The sequence below is a fragment of the Lagenorhynchus albirostris genome, chromosome 10, assembly GCF_949774975.1.
Source record: "Lagenorhynchus albirostris chromosome 10, mLagAlb1.1, whole genome shotgun sequence".
Lineage (NCBI taxonomy): Eukaryota > Metazoa > Chordata > Mammalia > Artiodactyla > Delphinidae > Lagenorhynchus > Lagenorhynchus albirostris.
The window spans coordinates 85,207,318-85,230,948 of NC_083104.1; the positions used below are offsets into that span (position 1 = coordinate 85,207,318).

At 43.2% G+C, this 23,631-nt stretch overlaps 1 protein-coding gene across 1 annotated transcript in view; it reads left to right on the forward strand.

The window, feature by feature from the left end:
- The first annotated feature begins 22,708 nt into the window (after positions 1-22,708).
- Positions 22,709-23,631, forward strand: part of DCDC2 (doublecortin domain containing 2) — a 152,747-nt gene continuing 151,824 nt past the window's right edge. The window contains exon 1 of the mRNA XM_060164262.1: positions 22,709-23,001. Coding sequence (XP_060020245.1) covers positions 22,709-23,001 — 293 coding nt within the window. The remainder of the gene's footprint in view (positions 23,002-23,631) is intronic.

The following is a 23,631-nucleotide window of genomic DNA, read 5'->3' on the forward strand; positions in this document are numbered from 1 at the left end:
CCAAATTTTTTGGCCTAAACAACTGGGCAATCATGGTGCCATTTACTGAGCTAGGGAAATTTGGAGAAGAGCAAGTTTAGATGGAGAGCAGATGATGGCTTGGCGTTTGGTTCTGGGCATGTTAAATTTGAGAGCTCTACTAGACAGATATCTAAGCATAGATGTCAAGTAAGCAGTGTGGAGTCTGGGGAGATTTTGGAGTAGATATATACATTTGGGACTATATAGAAATATTTAAAGCCATATGATTGGGTAAAATCTCTTAGGAGGTGAGACAGGAAAGAGAAAAGTTCCTGTGATTCAGCTCTAGGTCCTCCAACATTGAATGGTTAAGAATCGAAGATGGATCCAGCAGAATATGAAAAGGCATGGCCAGGAAGGAGAAGTAAAATTAGAGAGGGTGGGATCCTTGAAGCTAAGTGGAGAAAGTGTGTCAGGAATGAGGAAGTGATCAGTTATGTCAAATACTACTGTTTGGTAAGTGAGAAATGAGAATTGTCTATAGTGGATGTGATGCTGTGGAGCTTACTGGTGATCTTGACAGGAACAGTTTTCAGAGAGTGGTAGCAAGTGGGATCTGGATTATCACCTTCCTTTTTAAAAAAAAATTTTTTTATTGGGGTATAGTTGTGTTACAATGTTGTGTTAGTTTCTACTGTTCATCACCTTCCTTTTCATCTCAAGCCATGACAGAATCCCAAAAGATTCTGCACCTATATAACAATTTGGCTTTAACGTTCCTTAATCTCTTTCCTTACCTCTTGAGCTTCAAAGCACGTTGGTGACCTAATCCCCCACGGTCACATTCCGGATTGTGTTCTCACCCAAAATCGTTTCATCTCAGAAATGTTATACCAGTTATGCACACCATAGCCTCCTGGAGGCTCTACACCCACAGTGATTATATTCTCCCATCAGACCCTTCCTGGATACTCTTCCTTCTCTACCCAGCCCAGATTATGTAACTGATCACTGAAACCACTAAGACTTGTACTTGGAGCATGTTGCACTCATGGGATGTAATCATAGAAACCACTTTATATTTGTCGCTTTAATCCTGCCGAGTGGGGCTAGTCTTTCTCTTGCCTCTTGAAAACTGGAGCTCATTCCATGACTTCTCCGGTCTTTCAGTCCTATGTTCATTTTAGTCTCAATTCAGCAATTTAAAATATCCACTCCCTATTATATTTAGTGAAATAAGTCAGAAAAAGACAAATACTATATGTTATCACTTATATGTGGAATCTAAAAAGTAAAATGAATGAATATAACAAAACAGAAACAGACTCATAGATACAGAGAACAAATCAGTGGTTACTGGTGGGGAGAGGGATGTGGGGAGGGGCAAGACAGGGGTAGGGGATTAAGAGGTACAAACAACTATGTATGAAATAAATAAGCTACCAGGATACAGCACTGGGAATAGAGCAAATATTTTGTAATAACTATAAATGGAGTATAATCTATAAAAATTTTGAATCACTGTGTTGTGCACCTGAAACTAATATATTGTAAATCCACTATACATCAATAAAATAAAACATCCACCCCGTATACTTCAATTCAGTAATTTGCAGTGTCAGACCCAGTATACTAATTGGTTTCAATCTTCATTCAAAGGAAAGACTCGGTTCCTCTTTTCTTGTTAGGCCTGGGGGCAAATAAGAATTTTGGGTGTGGGTAGAGATTCTGGGCAGCTCCTTCTACCCCTTTCCCATTGCCTTTCTTATTCCATGGCTGCTGTTTCTGACCCTGCTGGGGCAGTGAAGCAAAGTTAAGGGTGAACCAGGGCTTCCCTGGTGGCACAGTGGTTAAGAATCCGCCTGCCAATGCAGGGAACACGGGTTCAACCCCTGGTCCGGGAAGTTCCCACATACCGCAGAGCAACTAAGCCGATGGGCCACAACTACTGAGCCTGCACTCTAGAGCCCACGAGCCACAACTACTGAGCCCACATGCCACAACTACTGAAGCCCACGCGCCTAGAGCCCGTGCTCTGCAATAAGAGAAGCCACTGCAATGAGAAGCACCGCGACCAAGAGTAGCCCCTGCTCGCCGCCAACTAGAGAAAGCCCGCGCACAGCAACGAGGACCCAATGCAGCCAAAAGTAAATTTAAAAAAATAAATAAGTTTAAAAATACATAAATAAAAAAAGAACTAAAAAAAAAGTGAACCAAATGTGTTTATTGAAAGATGGCCCCATGTTCTCTCTAGGCAGGGCAGATTTTAAGCTGATTTCATCGTGGGCATATTCACGTGGTCTCCAGAGGACCACCTCCCTCCCTCTCCCATCCCACCCCCCAACCCAGGGCCAACTGATTGCCATTGCTTTGATGTGGGCAGTGACCGTCCTGATCACTTTCAGATTCTTCCCCTTCTTGCCTCAGATGACCAGGTTCCTCTCTTCCTGACATGCTGCTCTTTGGGGCAGGATCCTTTTAAAAACAACTTCAGATTGATGTTCCTCTTGTCAGGTCTGCATCTAGGATTTCATGCACCTTTAGAAGGAGTGCAGTTACTTCCCTGCAGAGCTGGTCTCCCTTGCCCAGGTGTGAGTCTAGGATCTCTTCCAGCTCTTGGAGGGCTCGTAAGTTCCTCTCACTAGACTTGAAGTGAGTGGGCAACACTTCCCCTACTCCTTTCTCTTGATGGTCGTGGTAGATTGGGTGGGATTCCCAAGCACAGTTTTTTTTTCCCAAATCTTCCATATAATATCTGCCCCTAAGTCTTCAGTCTTTCAATCCTTTTATATTGTGAGAGGTGAGAGGTTGAAGAGCCCTGTGATGGCTGCTCATGTGATGGCTGTTCCCTGGCAATCCTCTTTTGGAGGCTGGGAGCCCAAGATCAAGCTGTTGGCAGGTTTGGTTTCTCCTGAGGCCTCTTTCTTTGGCTTGCAGATGGCTGCCTACTTGCTGTGTCCTCGCATGGTCTTTTTTCTGCACACGCACATCCCTGGTGTTTCTCTGTAAGTCCTAATTTCCTCTTCTAATAAGGACATCTGTTAGATTGGAGTAGGGCCCACCCTAATGGCCTCATTTTTAACTCAATTACCTCTTTAAAGGCCTTATCTCCAAATATAGTCATATTCTGAGGTCCTGGGGGTTAGGGCTTCAAAATATGAATATGGGGACCCAATTCATTAAATGACAGAAGGTAAAGATGAAATCCATGACTCTGGGAGAAGTAAAATACTGAATTATGGTACTGTTGACTGAGTTAGGAAAACCTGGAGGAAGAGGTAGTTCAGAGGAAAGACTGGGAATTCTACATTGGACCTGCTGTGTTTGAGACTGCCTAGTAAATAATCCAACTGAATAATAAGCAGATCATTGGTCTGGAGCTAAGAATATGGGTTTATCTAGGCTAGATGGATAAATGTGGGGGATTTGGCGTATAGATAATCAGTGAGGCTATAGACGTGCAGGAGATTGCCTGGGGGGCAGGGGGTGTATAATAAGGAGGGGAGAAAAGGGTCCAGATCACAGTCTCCAAGGCACACCAACCAAAACCGGAGTGATAGAGGAAGAGCCAGCAAAGGAGGCTGAGGAGTGTGAGTACTTTGTCTGTTGTTAGCATGTACTGGCCTAAACAGCGGTGACCCCCAAATAAAATAGTGGAGTTACCCTGAAAGAACACTGCTTTTCACTATGGTGGCAGAGTAGTTACGGAGAGGGCCTATAAGTTACTCTAGCTCTAAATTTCACTAAGATCCATAAGGAAACAACCCATGGGTCTCCTTGATAAAAACAAATGCAGATTCCCAGGGTTGATGTGAGAGGAGGGTTCTCTGTGATGGGTTTAGGAGTCTGGCCCATCGTCCCTCTATTGTTTCCCTTGTGGCTTTCTTACTGTCGTCACCACCATTCTGAAGTTGAGGTTCTACTCCTTTTTAAAGTCCTAGGTTAAGCCAGAATATTTGAGTTTATCATTATATACCAAGCACTGTGCTTAAGCACTGCAAGTAGTAAACTAGAGGAAAAAAGTTGGCGCAATATTGTAGTATCATGATTATACTTTTCCACACTTATCTCAACTGCTAGGTTTCCTTAGGGCAGTAGTTTCTAACTTTTTATTTAATCACAAAAGACTCCTCGTATTATTTTGTCCCACAGGATCTATAAATTCCTACAATATTTCATCAGATGAAATGAACTTTTATGTAGTAAGTGTCTACACACAGAGATTTTTATTTTAGTTAGTCTAAGAAATTTTCTTGTAGATAAGTGTTCAGTTGTTATTAGAGCATTTTAAAAATGTTGAAAATAGCTTTCAGACTCCTCTTATTTTCACAGAGCCTAAGGATTCAGAGATCTCAGGCTGGGGCTCCAGGTCCTAAAAGAATTGCTTTTCCTTGGTTGCCAGAGGGATGACTATGTCACATCAATCTTTTCTCTTTTCTCCCGCTCTCAACGCACCTGTCGCTAGCAGGCATGCTTTCCTAATGAAAACATTTCAGATCCACCTGGAGTTAATTTAAAAGCTTCACTCTCCTAGTATTTCGCTAAGAGAGAAGAATAACTGAATTTATATCTCACGGTAGCTAGCAACCAAAACATCCAAATATATTTTCTATTTTGAAGAACAATGGTTAAACGTTGTAAATATATTACATTATAAGGCGAAATATATAATCCAAAAGGATGTAGTCAGACATGAGACTGAGTTCAAAAGAATCATCCTTCCTGAATTTTTAGCTTTATTGCTGGAATTCTAACAGAATGTATGTGGCTTTGCAGTTAATAACTACTACTTATTTTTTTTTGAAATTTTAACATTGAATGTTTATTTGAAGAGACTAAGAAATCCCCCTTGCATTTAAGGTGTGGTGGAAGTATTGTGGTTAAGTCGAAAAATACACAAGAGATGAATAACTACTACTTGTTAAGTTGAAGGTTTATATATTACAAATGAATGAAAAGGATGAAAGAATTCTTATACCAGGGTTTTTTTTTAACCTCAGCTCTATTGACATTTTGAACCAGATAATTTGGGGGTGAGGGCTGTCCTGTATGTTGTAGGGTGTTTAGCAGCATCCCCGTCCTCTGCCCCCTAGGCCCCAGTAGCACCCCTTCCCTGAGTTGTGACAATGTCTCCAGACATCACCACTCTCTCCTGGGGAGCAAAATCACTCCTGATTGAGAACTACTGTATTTTATAACAAGGAGAAGAATCCACAAAACCCCAAGACCATTTTTGCCTTTAGAAGATATATCCCTTTCGATGTTTCTAGACATATTCTTCACACGTGGTAGACAATAAAAAGTGAAAATCTAATGGTACCAGACTCCAGTAAAATATGATTTTTCCTGTTTTTATGACTTAAATGTGTGTGCTTATTTATTTGTGTGCGTTATCCCAAACCCAAATCCCAGCTTTTAAAATCATGTTCCTGTTTACATACAGCACCTACAATGGTAAGTGGGTTTCTCTGGGGTCTGGGTCCGTGACAACACCTGGTGTCTGCAAGAGATAGGTTTCCCTTGTCGGAAAATTTTCAAGGAATTTGGCCACAAGAGGGAGCACTATTCCCATGCTGGCTTATTTATTTATTAACTATTTTAATACCTGCTTGTCCCACAGAGTTCAATGATGCAGGGAATTCCTAATACAGAAATCAGAAACACTGCTAGTATACTAGTCAGGATTTTCCAGGGAACTCGAGCCAAGAGGATAGAAGGAGATTTATTACAAGGAACTGGCCCACACGATGATGAAGGCTGAGAAGTCTCTTGATCTGCCATCTGCAAGCTGCAGGCCCAGCAAAGTGGGTGAGTAGTTCAGTCTGAGTCTGAGGCCTGAGAAGCAAGGGAGCTGATGGTGTGAATACCAGTCTGAGGGCAGGAGAAGATGAGGCATTCCCGCTCAAACAGAAGGCAGGAAAAATAAAAAAGGTGGAGAATTCCTGCCCTTTTTTCTAATCAGGCCCTCAGTGGATTGGATGACACCCACCCACACTGGGGAGAACAATTTACTGAATTCATTGATTCAAATGCTAATTTCATCTGGAAGCACCTTCGCAGACGCCCAGTCAAGTTGACACGTAAAATCAACCATCACAACTAGTTTACCCATCGTGAATCTAACCACATCTCCGTTTTTATAATTGAAACACTTGCCACTACATTTATTTTTTTGTTACATTTTTTGAAACCAGTAGTGTAAGATAGCACCTTGTTGGGCTGTGCTCCATAGGCCTACGAGGGCTGTGCTTGCCCAGCTTCAGGATAGAAGAAAGAGCCTGGAGTGAGCAATCAGAAACATCCATGGCTTAGTGGATGGGGGAACTTACACTTCTGAAGCCAGGTCCTGGAGCAACACCAGGCGGGCAGGAGTTGGAGGTAGTCTTACTCCTGGGGAGGGCGGGGGGGGGGGGGGGGGAGGTTACCAGTTATAGGGGAACTGATGTCAGGTGGGCTCATTAGTTACCAGGGAAACCAGCAGAGGGGAACACCCCTCACCGCCCCTTTGATAAGCTCTCAACAGCTGGGGCAAGTATGTAGGAAGGTCAGACTTGTGAGTAGGGTATAGGTGAAGCAGGCCCTGGTCCGGCGGGGAGGGTACAGAGAGCAAGAAAGCAGCCATCTTGAGTGGCCTGACCATACATACCTGTAGATGAAAGACTGCTGCACCGTATAGATGGTTTAAAGAATTTGTCAGAATAAAAGTATTAGGACTAATATCCTCTCCTTTGGAGAAAACACAGGGTATATGGTGACATCTGATAACTGGTGCAGTCTCCACCTTTATATACCAAATACAGGTGTATTGAGAAGGTGTTTAATATACAGCAGCATTTTAGAAATTTTTTTTTTTTTTTTTTCAGTACGCGGGCCTCTCACCGTTGTGGCCTCTCCCGTTGCGGACCACAGGCTCCGGATGCGCAGGCTCAGCGTCCATGGCTCACGGGCCCAGCCGCTCCGCGGCATGTGGGATCTTCCCAGACTGGGGCACGAACCCATGTCCCCTGCAATGGCAGGCGGACTCTCAACCACTGCGCCACCAGGGAAGCCCTTAAAAATTTTTATAAAAATTTAGCAGCTGTCAAAATGTGTGTGTGAAGATTTTGGTGTGTGAAGATAATAGACCTTAATAGAAGTACATCTGTATGCTTTAAAAAATAAATGTACATGTACTTCATACTGTAATGTGCTTGAATTGGCTCCAGGCAACAGCCAAGAATGATATGGCAAATTTGGTGAAAAATTACTTTCAAGAAGTTTAGAGTGGGCGAGATAGTTAAATAAATAGAATAAAACCTTGTATGACATGGTATGTAATTTATTAAATTTTACCATTTTACTCTTTTAAAAACCGAGCTTATCATATGGATATGCCCCTGTACTTTTTACACCCTCTGCCAACACAAAGGGAAGCCGTGTTCGGATATGATCATCTAGGAAGATGTTAGAAGAATTTAAGTTCACTTTTTCAGGAAGGTTGGAAACGTTCTAGACCTTCCCCAGTTTACCAGACCTGGAAGTGAAGTTTTGAAACTGATAGAGGTACGTCGATACATGTTTTTTTTTTTATCCATACATTTTTAATATAACCCTAATGCCTAAGGGAAGTTCTCATAGGATCCTGATTATAATACAGAATGGCATAATTTTAGTTTACCAGAAAGTGAAGATTTAGCTGATGGTGAGTTAGCTAAACCTCATTTTTGTTTCAACCCTTCTTATTGGGAATGTTTCTAAGCTATATTATTATTTTTTATACATTTATTTATTTTATTTATGGCTGCGTTGGGTCCTCGTTGCTGCGTGCGGGCTTTCTCTGGTTGTGGCGAGCAGGGGCTACTCTTCGTTGCGGTACGCAGGCTTCTCACTGCAGTGGCTTCTCTTGTTGTGGAGCACGGGCTCTAGGTGCGTGGGCTTCAGTATTTGCAACACGCCAGCTCAGTAGTTGTGGCTCACGGGCTCTAGAGCACAGGCTCAGTAGTTGTGGTGCACGGGCTTAGTTGCTCCGTGGCATGTGGAATCTTCTGGGACCAGGGCTCGAACCTGTGTCCCCTGCATTGGCACGAGGATTCTTAACCACTGTGTCACCAGGAAAGCCCTCTAAGCTATATTATTATTTTCTGCAACAGTAAATGAATCTTTGGTAATCTGGGTCATGATTCTAAATGTAATTTCTTACTGATTAATACCCTAGCACTAGGTTTTATACCAGGTAGACTTACTTTTGAGTTCCATAATATCTTATAATCAAAGTTGACTGATGAGAGTAAAAGGTGATGGCTGCATCCTGAAAAAGCGGCTGCCAGCTTTGCTTCTTCCTTTCCTGGGAAACTCTGATTTTGGTGGTGGAGAAATGATGGTGGCAACTAGGGCAGAGACTTGCCAGGAAAGATCCTGGGGTGGGGCATTCCACCTGTACACGTAAAGCTGTTGGAGAGATTTATGAGTAGTGACCCTACCGACTGGAATGACACTACTTCTTCCAATCTAAGACACTTGGGATTGTTACCATGGCTGTTAGCCTCGGGCTCTAACCCTTTCCCTTCCCTGAGGGAAGGTAAGCTGTGGGCAAGTGTTATCTTTGTCTTATGGGAAACCACCAGAAGAGAAAAACAAGAGGCCACCAGAATTGATTAGAACAACCGGCCAAATCCAAGATGGCAGAAGACCCGACCTCCAGCAGACCTTGAGCCCTGTTATATGTTCATTGTACTACATTAGCATTTATTTTATTTTTTATTTATTTTGTTTTTTATAATTTATTTATTTTTGGCTGTGTTGGGTCTTCGTTGCTGTGCACGGGCTTTCTCTAATTGCAGTGAGCAAGGGCTACTCTTCGTTGTGGTGCATGGGCTTCTCGTTGCGGTGGCTTCTCTTATTGCAGAGCATGGCCTCCAGGCACGCGGGCTTCAGTAGTTGTGGCATGCGGGCTCAGTAGTTGTGGCTCGCAGGCTCTAGAGCACAGGCTCAGTAGTTGTGGTGCACGGACTTAGCTGCTCCGCGGCATGTAGGATCTTCCCGGACCAGGGCTCGAACCCATGTCCCCTGCATTGGCAGGCAGATTCTTAACTACTGCGCCACCAGGGAAGTCCCTATATTAGCATTTTAAATGACACACCTACTGGCAGCCAAGACAGGAAGGACCATAGAAGGAAGAAACAGAGATGGCAGTCCAGTTCCAGGAAGAGCCCCACCCATTCCCAGAAAACCAATGCATAGGGCTCTCCCTCATTAACCTTACCTTTAAAAATCTTGCCGGGGACCGGGAAGTTGATTTGTGAACTAAGTTTCCACTTCCATTCTCAGCCATTGAATGGCCATTCAATAAAGCTTGTGCTGTTTTAGTCTCAGCATCAGTTTCATTATTGGCCATGTGAATCTGAATAGGAAAAGAAACAGGAGGCCTTGGCTGGGCTAGGGCCCAAGTCAGGGTCCATAAGACCAATTCGGTAACATGATTGCAAGATGCACCGTTATTTTATGTACCCCTAACAAGGAAAAATATTAAATTCAATTAAATGATGATACAATGCTTTCTTATAACATAGATTTAAAAAATTATATACTTATTGAAAGTGCTCTTTTAGACTTATTTAGACATAGGTCTTTATCACATGACATTCTTGTATATAAATGGGAAAATGTAAGCAAAATATCATGGCATTTCTAAAACTTTTTTTGTTTCAATGCTAAATCATGGTATGATCTTTAAAAAATTAATCTTAAAAAAATCTTTAAAAAATTCATTTTAAAAGTCAGTTAAACCTAACATATGAGGTAACAACCATGAACATATCTCAAGTGGTGACACTGTGAACAGTACGGCCAGGTTCTTACCTGCTCACACAATACACCACCTGGTCAAGGACAAGTGTGGGACTTTGTAAGGCACATCCCGATTTCAGAGATGTAAAGGTGGTGGGAAAAAATGTGCATCTTTTATGTAATGTAAAAATAAATGTAATGTAGTTATTTGTTTCTTTTTTTCCTCTCTTCTTCCTTTTGGCTTAAGTAAGTTTCTGATATTGTTTTGTCATTTGTCTCTTTCAGATTAAATTTGAGTTAATCATGGGAAAAAGTCAGTCAGGCAGGGCTCAGGGTGTGCTGGGTTCTTTTCTTTTTTCTTTTTTGGCTGCGCCGCATGGCTTGTTGGATCTTAGTTCCCCGACCAAGGATTGAACCCGGGCCCTTAGCGATGAGAGCGCAGACTCCTAACCACTGGATCGCCAGGGAATTCCCTGGGTTCTTATCAGGAAAGGTTTTACTGCATTTTAACTTACATGGTATTTAAACCTTGTCATCCACTCACATAGATGTTTTAAGAAGCGCTTTTCAAATCTGCACTCAGTATGGTTTTGCTGCACTATCTGAACATGTCATTGGGAAGTGATCAAATAGGTCATAAAACAGAGGGTTGAAAAAATGTTATATTGTGCAATCACTGAAACTTCTGTAGTTTATAATTAAGTTAGAAATCGATATATGTGAGGAGCAAACATTAGACTGTCTAGCCTTAATAATACTATCTCCTATGCCGGTCGTGGTCTTATTGACTGATAAACATTTTTTTAATTAGAATTCCCAAACTTGAAATAACATCAGAACATCATAGTTCCCTAAAGCAGCTCCCTCCATTAATCCAGAAACTGGACTGCAGTTAACCAATAACTTCTGTATTAGTGACATAATTTCCTGCAAAATTGTTACTTTGTAATGGTTAACTTCTCTCTTGGTTTGCTCACAGCAGGGGGTAGTTTTCTTTCATGGAAGTCTTCTATTTATAATAAATTCACTGTGGCTTACCACATTGGACCCGAAAACAAAACCAAACCCCCCCCCAGGTACTAAGGGATAATACTGTTTTACCTCAGTAATTATCAGTGACCTAAAGAAAATCCTTTAAAACACTAACTCAAAAATTGTTAGTCCAAAGTGGACATCTAAGGTTTTCACAGAAGTAACCTTTTAATGACGGTAGAGGCAGAGAACTAGCCATCGAAGCATACTTGTTGGTGTTAAAGGATAGTGATTTTCATTTTGGAATTAAAAAAAGGAAAGAAAAGAAAAACTCTCTTCTGAGGTTGTGTAGAATTAAGGTCTGTGGAGAAATGTAGCCCGTTAGTAGTGTGAAGATATGAAAGAAGCCCCTGGAATGTTGGAGACAGGCCCAAGCCACATTCATTGTGTGGTTCTATTGCTCCAAATCTGAATTACAAAAGGATTAGCACAGTCTACCAACAACAAAAAATCAATCTCAGATATGCATTGCTCTAATTTTCACTTTAATGAAATCTGATAACAACCTGGAGAGGCAGCGAGCCCATCAGAGACCAGAGGACCTTGAATTCTCTGGGCTGTGGGGTCTGGGGGGAGGTATCAACTGACTACTAAGCTTTGGCTTTATTTCTTTTTCATTTATTTCCTTATATTTAAAGATAAATATATTCATTTTATAAACATCACTCCTGACCTAACGTAAATAAGATAGTTATACCTACTTACTTAACGATTATGCATATAAATAGAGAACTGGGAGGTAGAAAAACAGAACTTAGTTTGGCATAGTGAAACCATTCCAAAAGTATTGGCCAGTTTGTAGAGTCAAGTTGAAGAAGATGAGCTAACAATTTTATTAATTCAGCATCGAAGAAAGTCTTGTTGAGGGTGACACAAATAATTTTTTTTTGGCTAGGAAGGGACTTTTGTTTTTTTTAACATCTTTATTGGAGTATAATTGCTTTACAATGTTGCATTAGTTTCTGCTTTATAACAAAGTGAATCAGCTATACATATACATATATCCCCATATCCCCTCCCTCTTGCATCTCCCTCCCACCCTCCTTATCCCACCCTTCTAGGTGGTCACAAAGCACCTAGCTGATCTCCCTGTGCTATGCGGCTGCTTCCCACTAGCTATCTATTTTACATTTGGTAGTGTATATATGTCCATGCCACTCTCTCACTTCGTCCCAGCTTACCCTTCCCCCCCCCCCCGTGTCCTCAAGTCCATTCTCTATGTCTGTGTCTTTATTCCTGTCCTGCCCCTAGGTTCTTCAGAACCATATATATATATATATATATATTTTTTTTTAGATTCCATATATGTGTGTTAGCATTTGGTATTTGTTTTTCTCTTTCTGACTTCCTTCACTCTGTATGACAGACTCTAGGTCCATCCACCTCACTACAAATAACTCTATTTTGTTTCCTTTTATGACTAGGTAATATTCCATTGTATATATGTGCCACACCCTCTTTATCCATTCATCTGTCGATGGACAATTCGGTTGCTTCCATGTCCTGGCTATTGTAAATAGTACTGCAGTGAACATTGTGGTACATGACTCTTTTTGAATTATGGTTTGCTCAGGGTATATGCCCAGTAGTGGGATTGCTGGGTCGTATGGTAGTTCTATTTTTAGTTTTTTAAGGAACCTCCATACTGTTCTCCATAGTGGCTGTATCAATTTACATTCCCACCAATAGTGCCAGACGGTTCTCTTTTCTCCACACCCTCTCCAGCATTTATTGTTTGTAGATTTTTTGATGATGGCCATTCTGACTGATGTGAGGTGATACCTCATTGTGGTTTTGATTTGCATTTCTCTAATGATTAGTGATGTTGAGCATCCTTTCCTGTGTTTGCTGGCAATCTGTATATCTTCTTTGGAGAAATGTCTACTTAGGTCTTCTGCCCATTTTTGGATTGGGTTGTTTGTTTTTTTGATATTGAGCTGCATGGGCTGCTTGTAAATTTTGGAGATTAACCCTTGGTCAGTTGCTTCATTTGCAAATATTTTCTCCCATTCTGAGGGTTGTCTTTTGGTCTTGTTTATGGTTTCCTTTGCTGTGCAAAAGCTTTTAAGTTTCATTAGGTCCCATTTGTTTATTTTTGTTTTTATTTCCATTTCTGTAGGACGTGGGTCAAAAAGGATCTTGCTGTGATTTATGTCATAGAGTGTTCTGCCTTTGTTTTCCCCTAAGAGTTTTATAGTGTCTGGCCTTTAATCCATTTTGAGTTTATTTTTGTGATGCAAATAATTTAATTGTAAGTGAAGGGAATGGAGAATTGCATGAAGTGTTGAAAGGATTTTGAGCTTAAGTTGCCTAGTTTTGTGAAAGTTTTTTTTTTTTCCCCTCCCTATAGTTGGACAGTTAAATCACCATGGAGGAGAAATTGCTTTGTTTAAATAGCTTTTCTGTTTAAAGAATCAAACTGTCACAACAAACTCCTTGTAGGACAGAGTAAATTGTGTTGTAAGGGGAATTACTCAAAGAAAAGTATCAACATTACATCAGCTTCCAGCAGTCCTGCAGGCAAGCCAAGTCAGCCTAGCAGCTTCCTACACCTCCCAAGCTGAGGCAGAAACCCTTTAAAAAGCCAAGCTCTTTGCTCTAGTCCTCAGTTGTTGTAAATGATCAAGTCTCAAGGGGGTTCTGGTTTTCTGTAAAATAGTGTAATACTTTGTTCTTCGGTTTCCAGAAACTATAGTGTATAAGAACAAAACAAATCGATGATACAAATGATGTATATTGCCAACAGATGCACTGAAACAAATCAAAGAGTAAGTCAATTGGTAATGACTTGACTGAAAGAATTGAAAGTCGCTATAGTTCCAGTTCTGCTGCATCCTTTACTGGTACCTCATGCCACTGAGCTAGCATTTATAGGTTCGTTGAGACATTTCATGGTTAGTGTTTTTCATTCACCACCAGATTTAAACTCAGCTTGGGTTCACTCTAAGACCTATGGGTCTATCCACTTACCCAAAAAGGAAGTGAATGGATATAACTAACAGATATAACTAGACGTTCTTTAGAAAAAACAATATGTAAAATAAGGAGAGTGGTGATTTGATAGAATTGGCACTACTCGAATTACAAATAATGGATGTTATGAGGTGTACCACTCAAAAATTCATATGTTGAAGTCCTAAGCCCCATTCCCTCGGAATGTGCCTGTAATTGGAGATCTTTAAAGAGGTAATTATCATTAGGGTAAGTTCTAATACAATATGACAGGAATCCTTTTAAGAAGCTGAAATTAGAGCACAGAAGGTGGAGAAAGGGCAGAATATTTACTATACTCTATAAATGAGAAATAGTGCTTTGCCCAGAGGAGGTTCTGAGCTAGTATTTGGTAATGAATGAACGAATGAATGAATGAATGTGTGCATGCATTAGGTAGGCAGCTAAGGTCCAGGACTGGAGGTTAGAGAGTCAGAAGGGGTAGGGTCATAGGTTTGTATATAGTGACTTATTACGAAAGTGCATTTAAAGGAATTGGTAAGAAGCCAGGTAAGGGCGTGATTTCAGGCGGTATCCCACTGAGGGCCACTTCAACCTGATTCCACAGGGGAGCTCTGAAGTATACTTTATGCCTTAGAATTAACCCAACCTAAAGCAAGGGAGGAGGGCTTTCAGACCCTTGCACTGGTTAGTCACAGGGTAAGGAATCTCATTAATCATACCTCTTACAATGGGATCTACAGAAGTGGTATGTCTGTGAAGCAATCGTGAAGCAGATGTGATGCTGCATTTCAGAATCTCTGGATGAAACTCTCTAATACAGAGGCATTTCTTATCTTTAAAAAACCCACACTGATATTTAAAATAGTTACTCTCTTGTCTTTTTCAACATCACTAGGTTCTATTAATTTTTTTGAGTATACCTCTCTCACTTTCAAGATCTCAAACCCCTATATTTTCTCAGGTCATATCAGGCCAGTGGGTAAAACGGGTCGAAATTATTAAGGCACAGCTTGGCAGGTTCTTGCTTCCTATGAAGCATACATGTGCATCCCATAACTGTCCCCCTGAAACTTCCTGCAGTTACTTCGAAGAGTTCCCAGGGAGTGAGCTCTTAAGTCTGCCCAGCTTCTGCATGTTCCTCATTTCCAGCTCTAGCTCCTTTTGGTGCTATTTCCTGCTAAGGCCTCTACTGCTTGTGAAGCCAGGTACTGCCACCTGTGTACCGTTGCCTCTGTGAGGTGATGCTGTCTCTTGCCAGGTCCCAGCGCCATGGATGCTACGTTACAGTCCACAAGATCCAGGGAGGCACCGCCAAGGTGACTCTGCTCCCTGCACCAGAAAGCCTCTCTTCTCCATCTCCCTTCCACATTCTATTTTACACACAGCATAAAAGAAGAGCTGTTTGTGCTCAATGCCTTATAGAATTTATAGTGAAATACGTATTTCAAATTTTGCTGATAGCCACATCCAATTCCCCGTAATGAGTACATGGGGATTGGAACCTGGCATGTGAGATGCTAAACTTCAGATTGCCCCTCTCCCACGATCTAACCTTTGTTACTGGGTTTACTTCTCTTACACCTTTTTACTTCAGGATGAGTTTTGTTTTTTTTTTCCAGTGATGCCTTAGTTTTTCATAAAAACACATTCCTGGTGGGTCTAACAGTCTGGCAGACATGCTCAGACATACATGAATACTGTAGGGGACATATTGGAGACCTGAGCTAGGACAGCTTCCTTCCTTTACCCTTTTCCTCCCTCCCTCCCTCCCTTCCTCCCCTCCTTCTTCTCTCCTACTCCCTTTTCTCTCTTTTTACACACACACACAATATTCATTTGCTAGACTATATGCCAGGCACTGTTCTAAGTACTTCATATAGAGCAGTGACAGATCAGACAATGTCCCACTCTCCTGGACATCCTACAGAGTGGCAAGCGCCCCAAACAAGAAACAGGACAGGGTGTTGTGACCTACAGTGACTAGGGGACACTTTACATAAGGTTATTAGGGAAGGCCTTTCTGATGAGGTAAACATTCAGCTGAGAGCTGAATGACAAGAAAGACTCAACTGTACTTAAAAACCTGGTACTTAAGCATTCCATTCAGAGAAAATGGCAGTACTTACACCTTTATTTATATTATATGTTATACTCTGCCTTAGAGAGCATCCCTTGCCCCTAAAGATGTACGAAGTGGGATTTTACACTGAACCCACCCCTGGTTGACTTGTTCCACTCGTTCAGGTATCATGTTAGGGTCTGTCTTGATGTTGGGGTCACCCACATGAGTGGCCCTGTCTCACAGGGCCCTCAGCTGGAGGGATCCTCTGTAGATCCCTCTCGGGGTACAGCCATATTCCCAACTCACCACACACTCTAATACGGCCTCTGGGCGTATGGTTTTCAGGGTTTCTAACCTCAGTCCACAGGGAGGGGAGCTTCAGGGAAGTCCCAGCCCAGGTGCAGGATCACAGTGAGGAGAAGGCAGTGGAAGCCCGCAGCCTCCTTATTCTCAGGGAATTCCAGATTCCACATAGTTAAGCCCTAGAAGATGAAGAGTAGGGATTTCTCCAACCACCGTGGGGCATTTCTGATAGAGCAGGAGTATAAAACCTGGATTCCTTGAGATGGCTAAGGGACTCAGGAGGCTCTCGCATGCCCAAGGGGGTCAGTTTCTCCCTTTCAGCTCCTCAGAGGGGAGGGACATTGGTCACCACAGGCTGGGCCTCCTCAGGCAGCCTCTCATTTCACCTGGCTTCCTCTCTGCTGGGGCTCTGCCATCCAGCCTCACTGTCCTTCACCACGGGCTCCCCCAGCAGACACAGGCCTCCCGTTGTCTCCTGAGCCAGGCCTGGGTCAGAGACGACTATTTGCCTTTTGGGTTCTTCCCAGGCTTATTCCTCCATATTGTTTTTGCTCATCATCCTTTCCTCATGAAGCCTCCTTTCATTTCTCCTCCATCTCTTCACTGTATCACATCCAATCAATTCTTCAAGGCCCACCTCAAGACTCACCTCCTCTGGGTGGCCCTACCCAATTGCTATTGTTCCCATGAATCTCTCCTTTGCTGAATGCCTACAAGCATCCCAATTCTTCCTCTCCCTCCCTCCCCACTTCCTCTCCCTTCCCTTACTTCCCTCCCTCTCCCCTCTCCCTTTCTTCCTTCTCCTCCTTCCTTCTAAATAAGAATTAGCTTATTTATCCCAACTCTTTTTTGGGAAAAAAGCCTAAAATTTGAATATATAACAAAATATTTATAAGGTATATGAGGGATAGAAAATATTAACAATAATACAAAGTACATGTGTGCACCACCACACATTTATAATCCAAGAATGAGATATTACCACTTTCCTACAATAGATCGTAATGCTCCTGCCACATCCCATCCCCTGTATTCCCCCCACCCCAGCCCCAATGCCAACAGGTAACCGCTGTCCTGAATGTTGTGTCTATCACTCTCCCTTACTTTTCTTTATAGTTTTACCATTTGGGATCCTTCAACAGTGAATTCTTTAGTTCTGCATGTGTTTGAATTTTATACTAGTGAAAATGTACCATATTTATTCTTCTGTGCCTTGCTTTTCTGACTCAGCATTATGTTTGTGGGTAGTCTTCCATGGTGGTACATGTTGGTGTATGCTGTTGAGTTCATTTTCACTGCTGTATATGGTGTTCTACTGTCTTATCTATTTATTTATCCATTCTATTGTTCTTCCACATTTGGATTGTCTCTTTTCTTAATATGAGAAATACTTCTACACACTTTCTTGTAGATGTCTCCTGATGCACCACGTGCAGGAGTTTTTCTAGGGTATTTACAAAGTAGAAGAAATGCTGGTTCTAAGTGGTTGTTCTAGGTTATAGTCTCACCAGTGGTGGATGAGAGTTCCTGTTGCTTTCCATCCTCGATGACTTTGGTTTGTCATATCTTAATTTTTGCCAATCTGGGGGCAAAATCTTGGAGGTTTTAATTAGAATTTCTCTGATTTCTAATGAAGCTAAACATCTTTTCATATGTTTATTGCTAATTTAGATTTCCTCCTTTGTTCAGAGGCTGTCTGAATCTTTTGCCCATTTATTTTTATTTTTTTATTTTTTATTTTTTGCGGTATGCGGGCCTCTCACTGTTGTGGCCTCTCCCGTTGCGGAGCACAGGCTCTGGACGCGCAGGCTCAGCGGCCATGGCTCACGGGTCCAGCCGCTCCGCTGCATGTGGGATCTTCCTGGACTGGGGCACGAACCCGCGTCCCCTGCATCGGCAGGTGGACTCTTAACCGCTGCGCCACCAGGGAAGCCCTCTTTTGCCCATTTAAAAAGTTGAGTTAGGGTTTTTTTCTTTACCTTTTTGGATACTGAATAGTTCATATATTCTCAGTAAGTAGTCCTTTATTGGTTATATATTTTATAAATATCACCTCCTAGTTTGTGGCTTTTTTTTTCTGTTTTTGGTTTCTTTCTTTGAACATAAATTCTTAACTTTAATCCTTATTTATTTATGTTTTATTTTTGGCTGCGCTGTACAGCATGCAGGATCTTAGTTCCCTGACCAGGGATCGAACCCATGCCCCCTGCAGTGGAAGTACAGAGTCTCAACCACTGGACTGCCAGGGAAGTCCCCTTAATCCATATTAAATCCCAAATCATAATCATCTGATTTTCTCCCTTAATCTATAACATGCAGAATTAAATTAATGGCTCTTTCTAATGTCAAATCAACTTTGCATTCCTGGCATAAATCCAATTTAGTTATAGTATATCTTCATGGTAATTGTTTCCTAGTATTTAGCTTAGAATTTTTGCATTTATGTAATTTTCATTTTATATTGTTCTTGCAAGATTTTGGTATAAAAGTTATGCTAGCTTCTGAAAGATTTGGCATTAGACTGAAATTATAGTTCCTTAAATGTTTGGCAGAAGTCACCAGTGAATTGCCAGTGAAGTCATTTGGGTCCTGTTAGTTGTTTTTGTTTTAATCAGATTTGGGAAGTTATTTATGTTTAAGATTATGTCCATTTCATTCTTTTTCAAGTTTATTGGCATAAAGTTGTTCATGGTATCAATCTTATTATCTTTTAAAGGTCTGTGGCATATACAGTACGTCCCACCTTTTCCTTTTTTGCCATTGTTCTTTATGCTATCATTCCTTTTTTTTTTTTTTTTTCTGGTATGCAGGCCTCTCACTGTGTGGCCTCTCTCGCTGCAGAGCACAGGCTCCAGAGGCGTAGGCTCAGCGGCCATGGCTCACGGGCCCAGCCACTCTGCAGCGTGTGGGATCTTCCCAGACCGGGGCACGAACCCGTGTCCCCTGCATTGGCAGGCGGACTCTCAACCACTGCTCCACCAGGGAAGCCCTATGCTATCATTCTTTTAATTAATCTCACCAGAGTTGTGTTGATTTTATAAATCTTTTCAAAAAACCAACATTTGGCTTTGTTGATCATCTTTTCTTAATCCAGCTGTCTGTTGATGGACACTCGGGTTGCCTCTATAGTGTGGTTATTGTATACAATGCTGCTGTGAACATTGGGGGGCATGTATCTCTCGAATTAGTGTTTTTTTTAGTGTTTTGAGAAATCTCTATACTGTTTTCTCCAGTGGCTGCACCAATTTACTTTCCCACCAACAATGCACAAGGGTTCCCTTTTCTCCACATCCTCACCAACATTTGTTATTTGTGGCCTTTTTGATGATAACCATGATCAGTGTTTATCTAACTTTTCTGGCTTCTGAAATCCTTCTCCCTTTGCTGTGTTGGGATTCTGTATAACAGAGAAGAGCTCTAACACAAATTCAGCAAGCAAAAGGAGCAGAGAGAAAGACTGCAAATATATGACTATTTCTGTTGTTGTTTCTCCGCCATAGTTAAATATAGATAAGCCTGGTGCACAGGCTTCTCATTGTGGTGGCTTCTCTTGTGGAGCACGGGCTCTAGGTGCGAGGGTTTCAGTAATTGTGGCACACAGGCTCAGTAGTTGTGGCTCGCAGGCTCTAGAGCGCAGGCTCAGTAGTTGTGGCACATGGGCTTAGCTGCTCCACGGCATGTGGGATCCTCCTGGACTAGGGCTTGAACTGTGTCCCCTGCATTGGCAGGCGGATTCTTAACCACTGCGCCACCAGGGAAACCCCGACTCAATTGTTACATTTCCAGGAATTTTAAACATTGTCATTGCATAAATATACAATTAAATAAATTACATTAAAAATAAAGATAATAACTACTCAAAACTCATCACCACCCCCATTTTACTATTATCTCTGAGGTTATATATCTATTGTATCTGAATGGGGGAAATAACATACATGCTACTGCACATCTCATGCTTTCAGCGACGTCAGATTGGAGCTGGAAACTGGCCTTGTTTGCACGACTTAAACTACCAAAGTTGGCAAGTGCTGTGAATCAAGGCTTTCCCCACCCTGCAAACCAGTAAACATTTATTGCCATATCACTGTCTAAGAGGCAAATGGATAAACGAGTCTGGGCTCAGGAGACAAATCTGGACTGGAGATAGTGTTGGGGGAGGCATCAGAATACGGATGTGGGGCTGCTTCATGGGCTGATGACAAGGCTTCACACTCAGAAGATCCTCGTGCTTAGCTTATCGTTCTGTGGCCACCATCTTGAAATTCATAATTTTTGAACAAGAGGCCACATGTTTTTATTTTGTTCTGGGCTGGTTTGGGTATGGATGGTAGGGAGGTTTAGGTGGTCTGGGGGTGGCTTGATTTACTGCCTTTCATCCCTCAAAACAGGTTTTCTGTCTTATTCACCTACTTGGTAGCACATCCCCACAGATATTTTCCCCATCCATTCCCTCAACCTGTGTATTCTTCACAACCAGCTCACAAAATTTCCTTCTTCTATTTTCCCTCTGTATTGTTCTCTCCTCTTTAGTCTTCTTTTTTTTTTTTTTTTTAAGCGGTACGCGGGCCTCTCACTGTTGTGGCCTCTCCTGTTGCGGAGCACAGGCTCCGGACGCGCAGGCTCAGCGGCCATGGCTCACGGGCCCAAACGCTCCGCGGCACGTGGGATCTTCCTGGACCGGGGCACGAACCCGTGTCCCCTGCATCAGCAGGCGGACTCTCAACCACTGTGCCACCAGGGAAGCCCTTTAGTCTTCTTTTGAAAACTGTTAACTTTCAAGGCATTGATGTATTAAGTAACTTTAATAATAACATTTCTGCCCCAGATTGCAATGTCCCATACATTCGTCTCTCAGATTGGTATGACGTGGTGGTTAAGGTGGTCCTGGAATCACAGAAAACTGGGTTTGAATTTTCCCACACGACCTGAGGTGAATTTCTTCTGTTTCTCTACGCCTCAGTTTCCTCATCTGAGGAGAGAGTATTTACCCCTGAAGGCTGTGAACATTAAATTAGATAATCTAATTAAATTAGATAACCTAAAGTGCTTAACACAATGCACATGGTAAGTGTTCAATTAATGGTAGTTATTAACTACCATTATGGTAGTTAACTACCATAATGGTAGTTTTTATTAACACTATTTTTATTCATAAATGAAGAATTAGGAACAGCCAGTAATGAAATTTGCACATGACACATAGTAGGGACGTCTTAGGAGGAGCAAAGGGAACACAGGGAGAGATGAGCTGGAAGATTTCAACTTTTTAAAGAGAATTTTCCTGCTTCCATAATATGTGTCCCACAGTAGCTTGGACAAAGCACCTCTTCACTGAAGGTCTCAAAGCTCCTCTCCCCCATCTTACCATACATCGATCCAATCTATACAAACAGCATGGATGTGGGCTCTTGGGCACCGAGGGCCACTTAGACTTCTTGAGGCAACCTCTTCTCGGCGTAAAGCTACGCATATGGTAGGCACTTCAAAATATTAGATTTTTTTCTATGCCGCTGTATCCCCCAACTTCCAACACAGCGCCTGGCACCCAGTAGGCGTCCATTTATAGAGTGACTGCATGATAATGACTCCCAGGCTTCCCCTCCTTCCTCCCAAAACACTCACTTATCGAGTCTGCCGGAGGCTGCGGGCAAAGCCTGAGGGATCCGGGAGCGCGCCAGGCTTAGTGCACTGATTCCGCTCCCTGCGCGTGGCTGCAGTTGCTATGGAAACGGCGAGAAATAACAACTCCGTTCCTCCCGCGCGCCCCGGGTGACGGAGGCCCGCAGAGGCAACGGCAGCTGGAGGAACATTGGGAGCGACGCGCGGCCGCAGCCGAGTTCACCGCGGCGCCCCTGCCCCACCCCCGCCCCGCCCGGCCCGGCCCGGCCCGGCCCGGCCCGAGCCGCCCCTCCCCCAACTGGGCCTCGGGTGTCGGTAGGTACTCCGGCCGCGGGCGCCTCCCGGGATCCCACCCACTACCCCCCGCCTTGGGGCTTGATTGCCTGCCTCTGCCCTAGGTGTTCAAAAGATGCCCATGGGAGCTTCGCCGCGGGGCGGTGCAGGTCATCTGGGGAGGGGGGAGGGGTCTGGGAAACTCTCTCAATGCACTTTAGGCATTTATTTCTCCGCAAAGAAAAATCTGGGCAATTCCAGCCGGAACCCTAATTACTTTTGGAACAAACAGAAGATTGAGAGGGGAGAGAGCCAGGCGAGGAAAGAAGTTTCACCACATTTATAATTCTATAATTCGTGTGTGTGTGTGTGTGTGTTCCCACCTCCCTCCCGGGCGCACGAAGTTTGCCTGTTTCAAGCCCCCCGCGCGGCTCCCGTGCAGAGGTGGTTACACCCCGATTCTGCCGGTAGCGAGTGAAACAGGTGTCGTGCGCGCACCGCGATTGCTGATTGGCTGTGCAGACTCTGGTGAAATACTTGAACGTGTCCTGCAGCTGCAGGGTCTTCGCGGGGTGAAAGCCCGGCATACGCACTTGCTTCGCCTTTACCCGTGAGCTTGTCTGTTGCCCGTTCGTTTCAGGACGCGACCCCGCGCCGCGTGTGCCGTGAGGCCGCTGGGGCAGCGGAGGTGCCTCCCCGCTGAGAAGCGAGCTGGAGCGGCATCCAGTGGGGAAGATGAACGGCAGCAGCGCCAGGTCCAGCCACTTGTCTCAGCCGGTCGTGAAGAGCGTGCTGGTGTACCGCAACGGGGACCCCTTTTTCGCGGGGCGCCGTTTCGTCTTCCACGAGAAGAAGGTGTCCAGCTTCGACGCCTTCCTCAGGGAGGTGACGGGCGGCGTTCAGGCGCCCTTTGGGGCCGTCAGGAACATCTACACCCCGCGGACCGGGCACCGCATCCGGAAGCTAGACCAGATCCAGACCGGGGGCAACTACGTGGCTGGGGGCCAGGAAGCCTTCAAGAAACTCAAGTGAGTCCTTCTATCCCCACCGCCCGTCATTTCAGAGGGTTCTAAGGTGGAACGGAATAACCCCCGCCTCACCCCACACCTCGGTGCGCTCAGGGGCTGTGACTGTGCGGGTTGATGCCACTCAAGGCTCCCGCTGCGGCTGGGGTCAGAGGTTGAAAGTGTGATTGGAAAAGAAAGTTCACGTACGGAGCAGTAGGAACAGACTTTAAATGTGTGTATAAGGAGTGGGAATCAAAAAAAAAAAAGTATTCCGTGACTAGCTATTTGGAAAGAGTAACACAAATGTCATGTTAGATATTTGGCATTTTCTGTTCTGCTTTTTCTCTTTCCACTTTTGCTTGGAACCTATCATTTTATTTCATTTTAATTTTTGTTGCCGTATAGTTGATTTACAATGTTGGAACCTATCATTTGAGTTTAAATGAAGACTTCTTAAAAATCACTTGGAAGTATTGTCATCCATGAAGAAAAGTGCTTTCAACCTTTCAATTCCAAGTAGAACTGACCACACCCCACTTTGTGACCCTCCTCCCACCTCCTGCACGTTTATGTTATTTCCTTAATGCTTGGAAAAGTTTACTGGCTTGCTGTATTTGTCTACATGTCTGTCACCAGGTACTTGATGGTTAA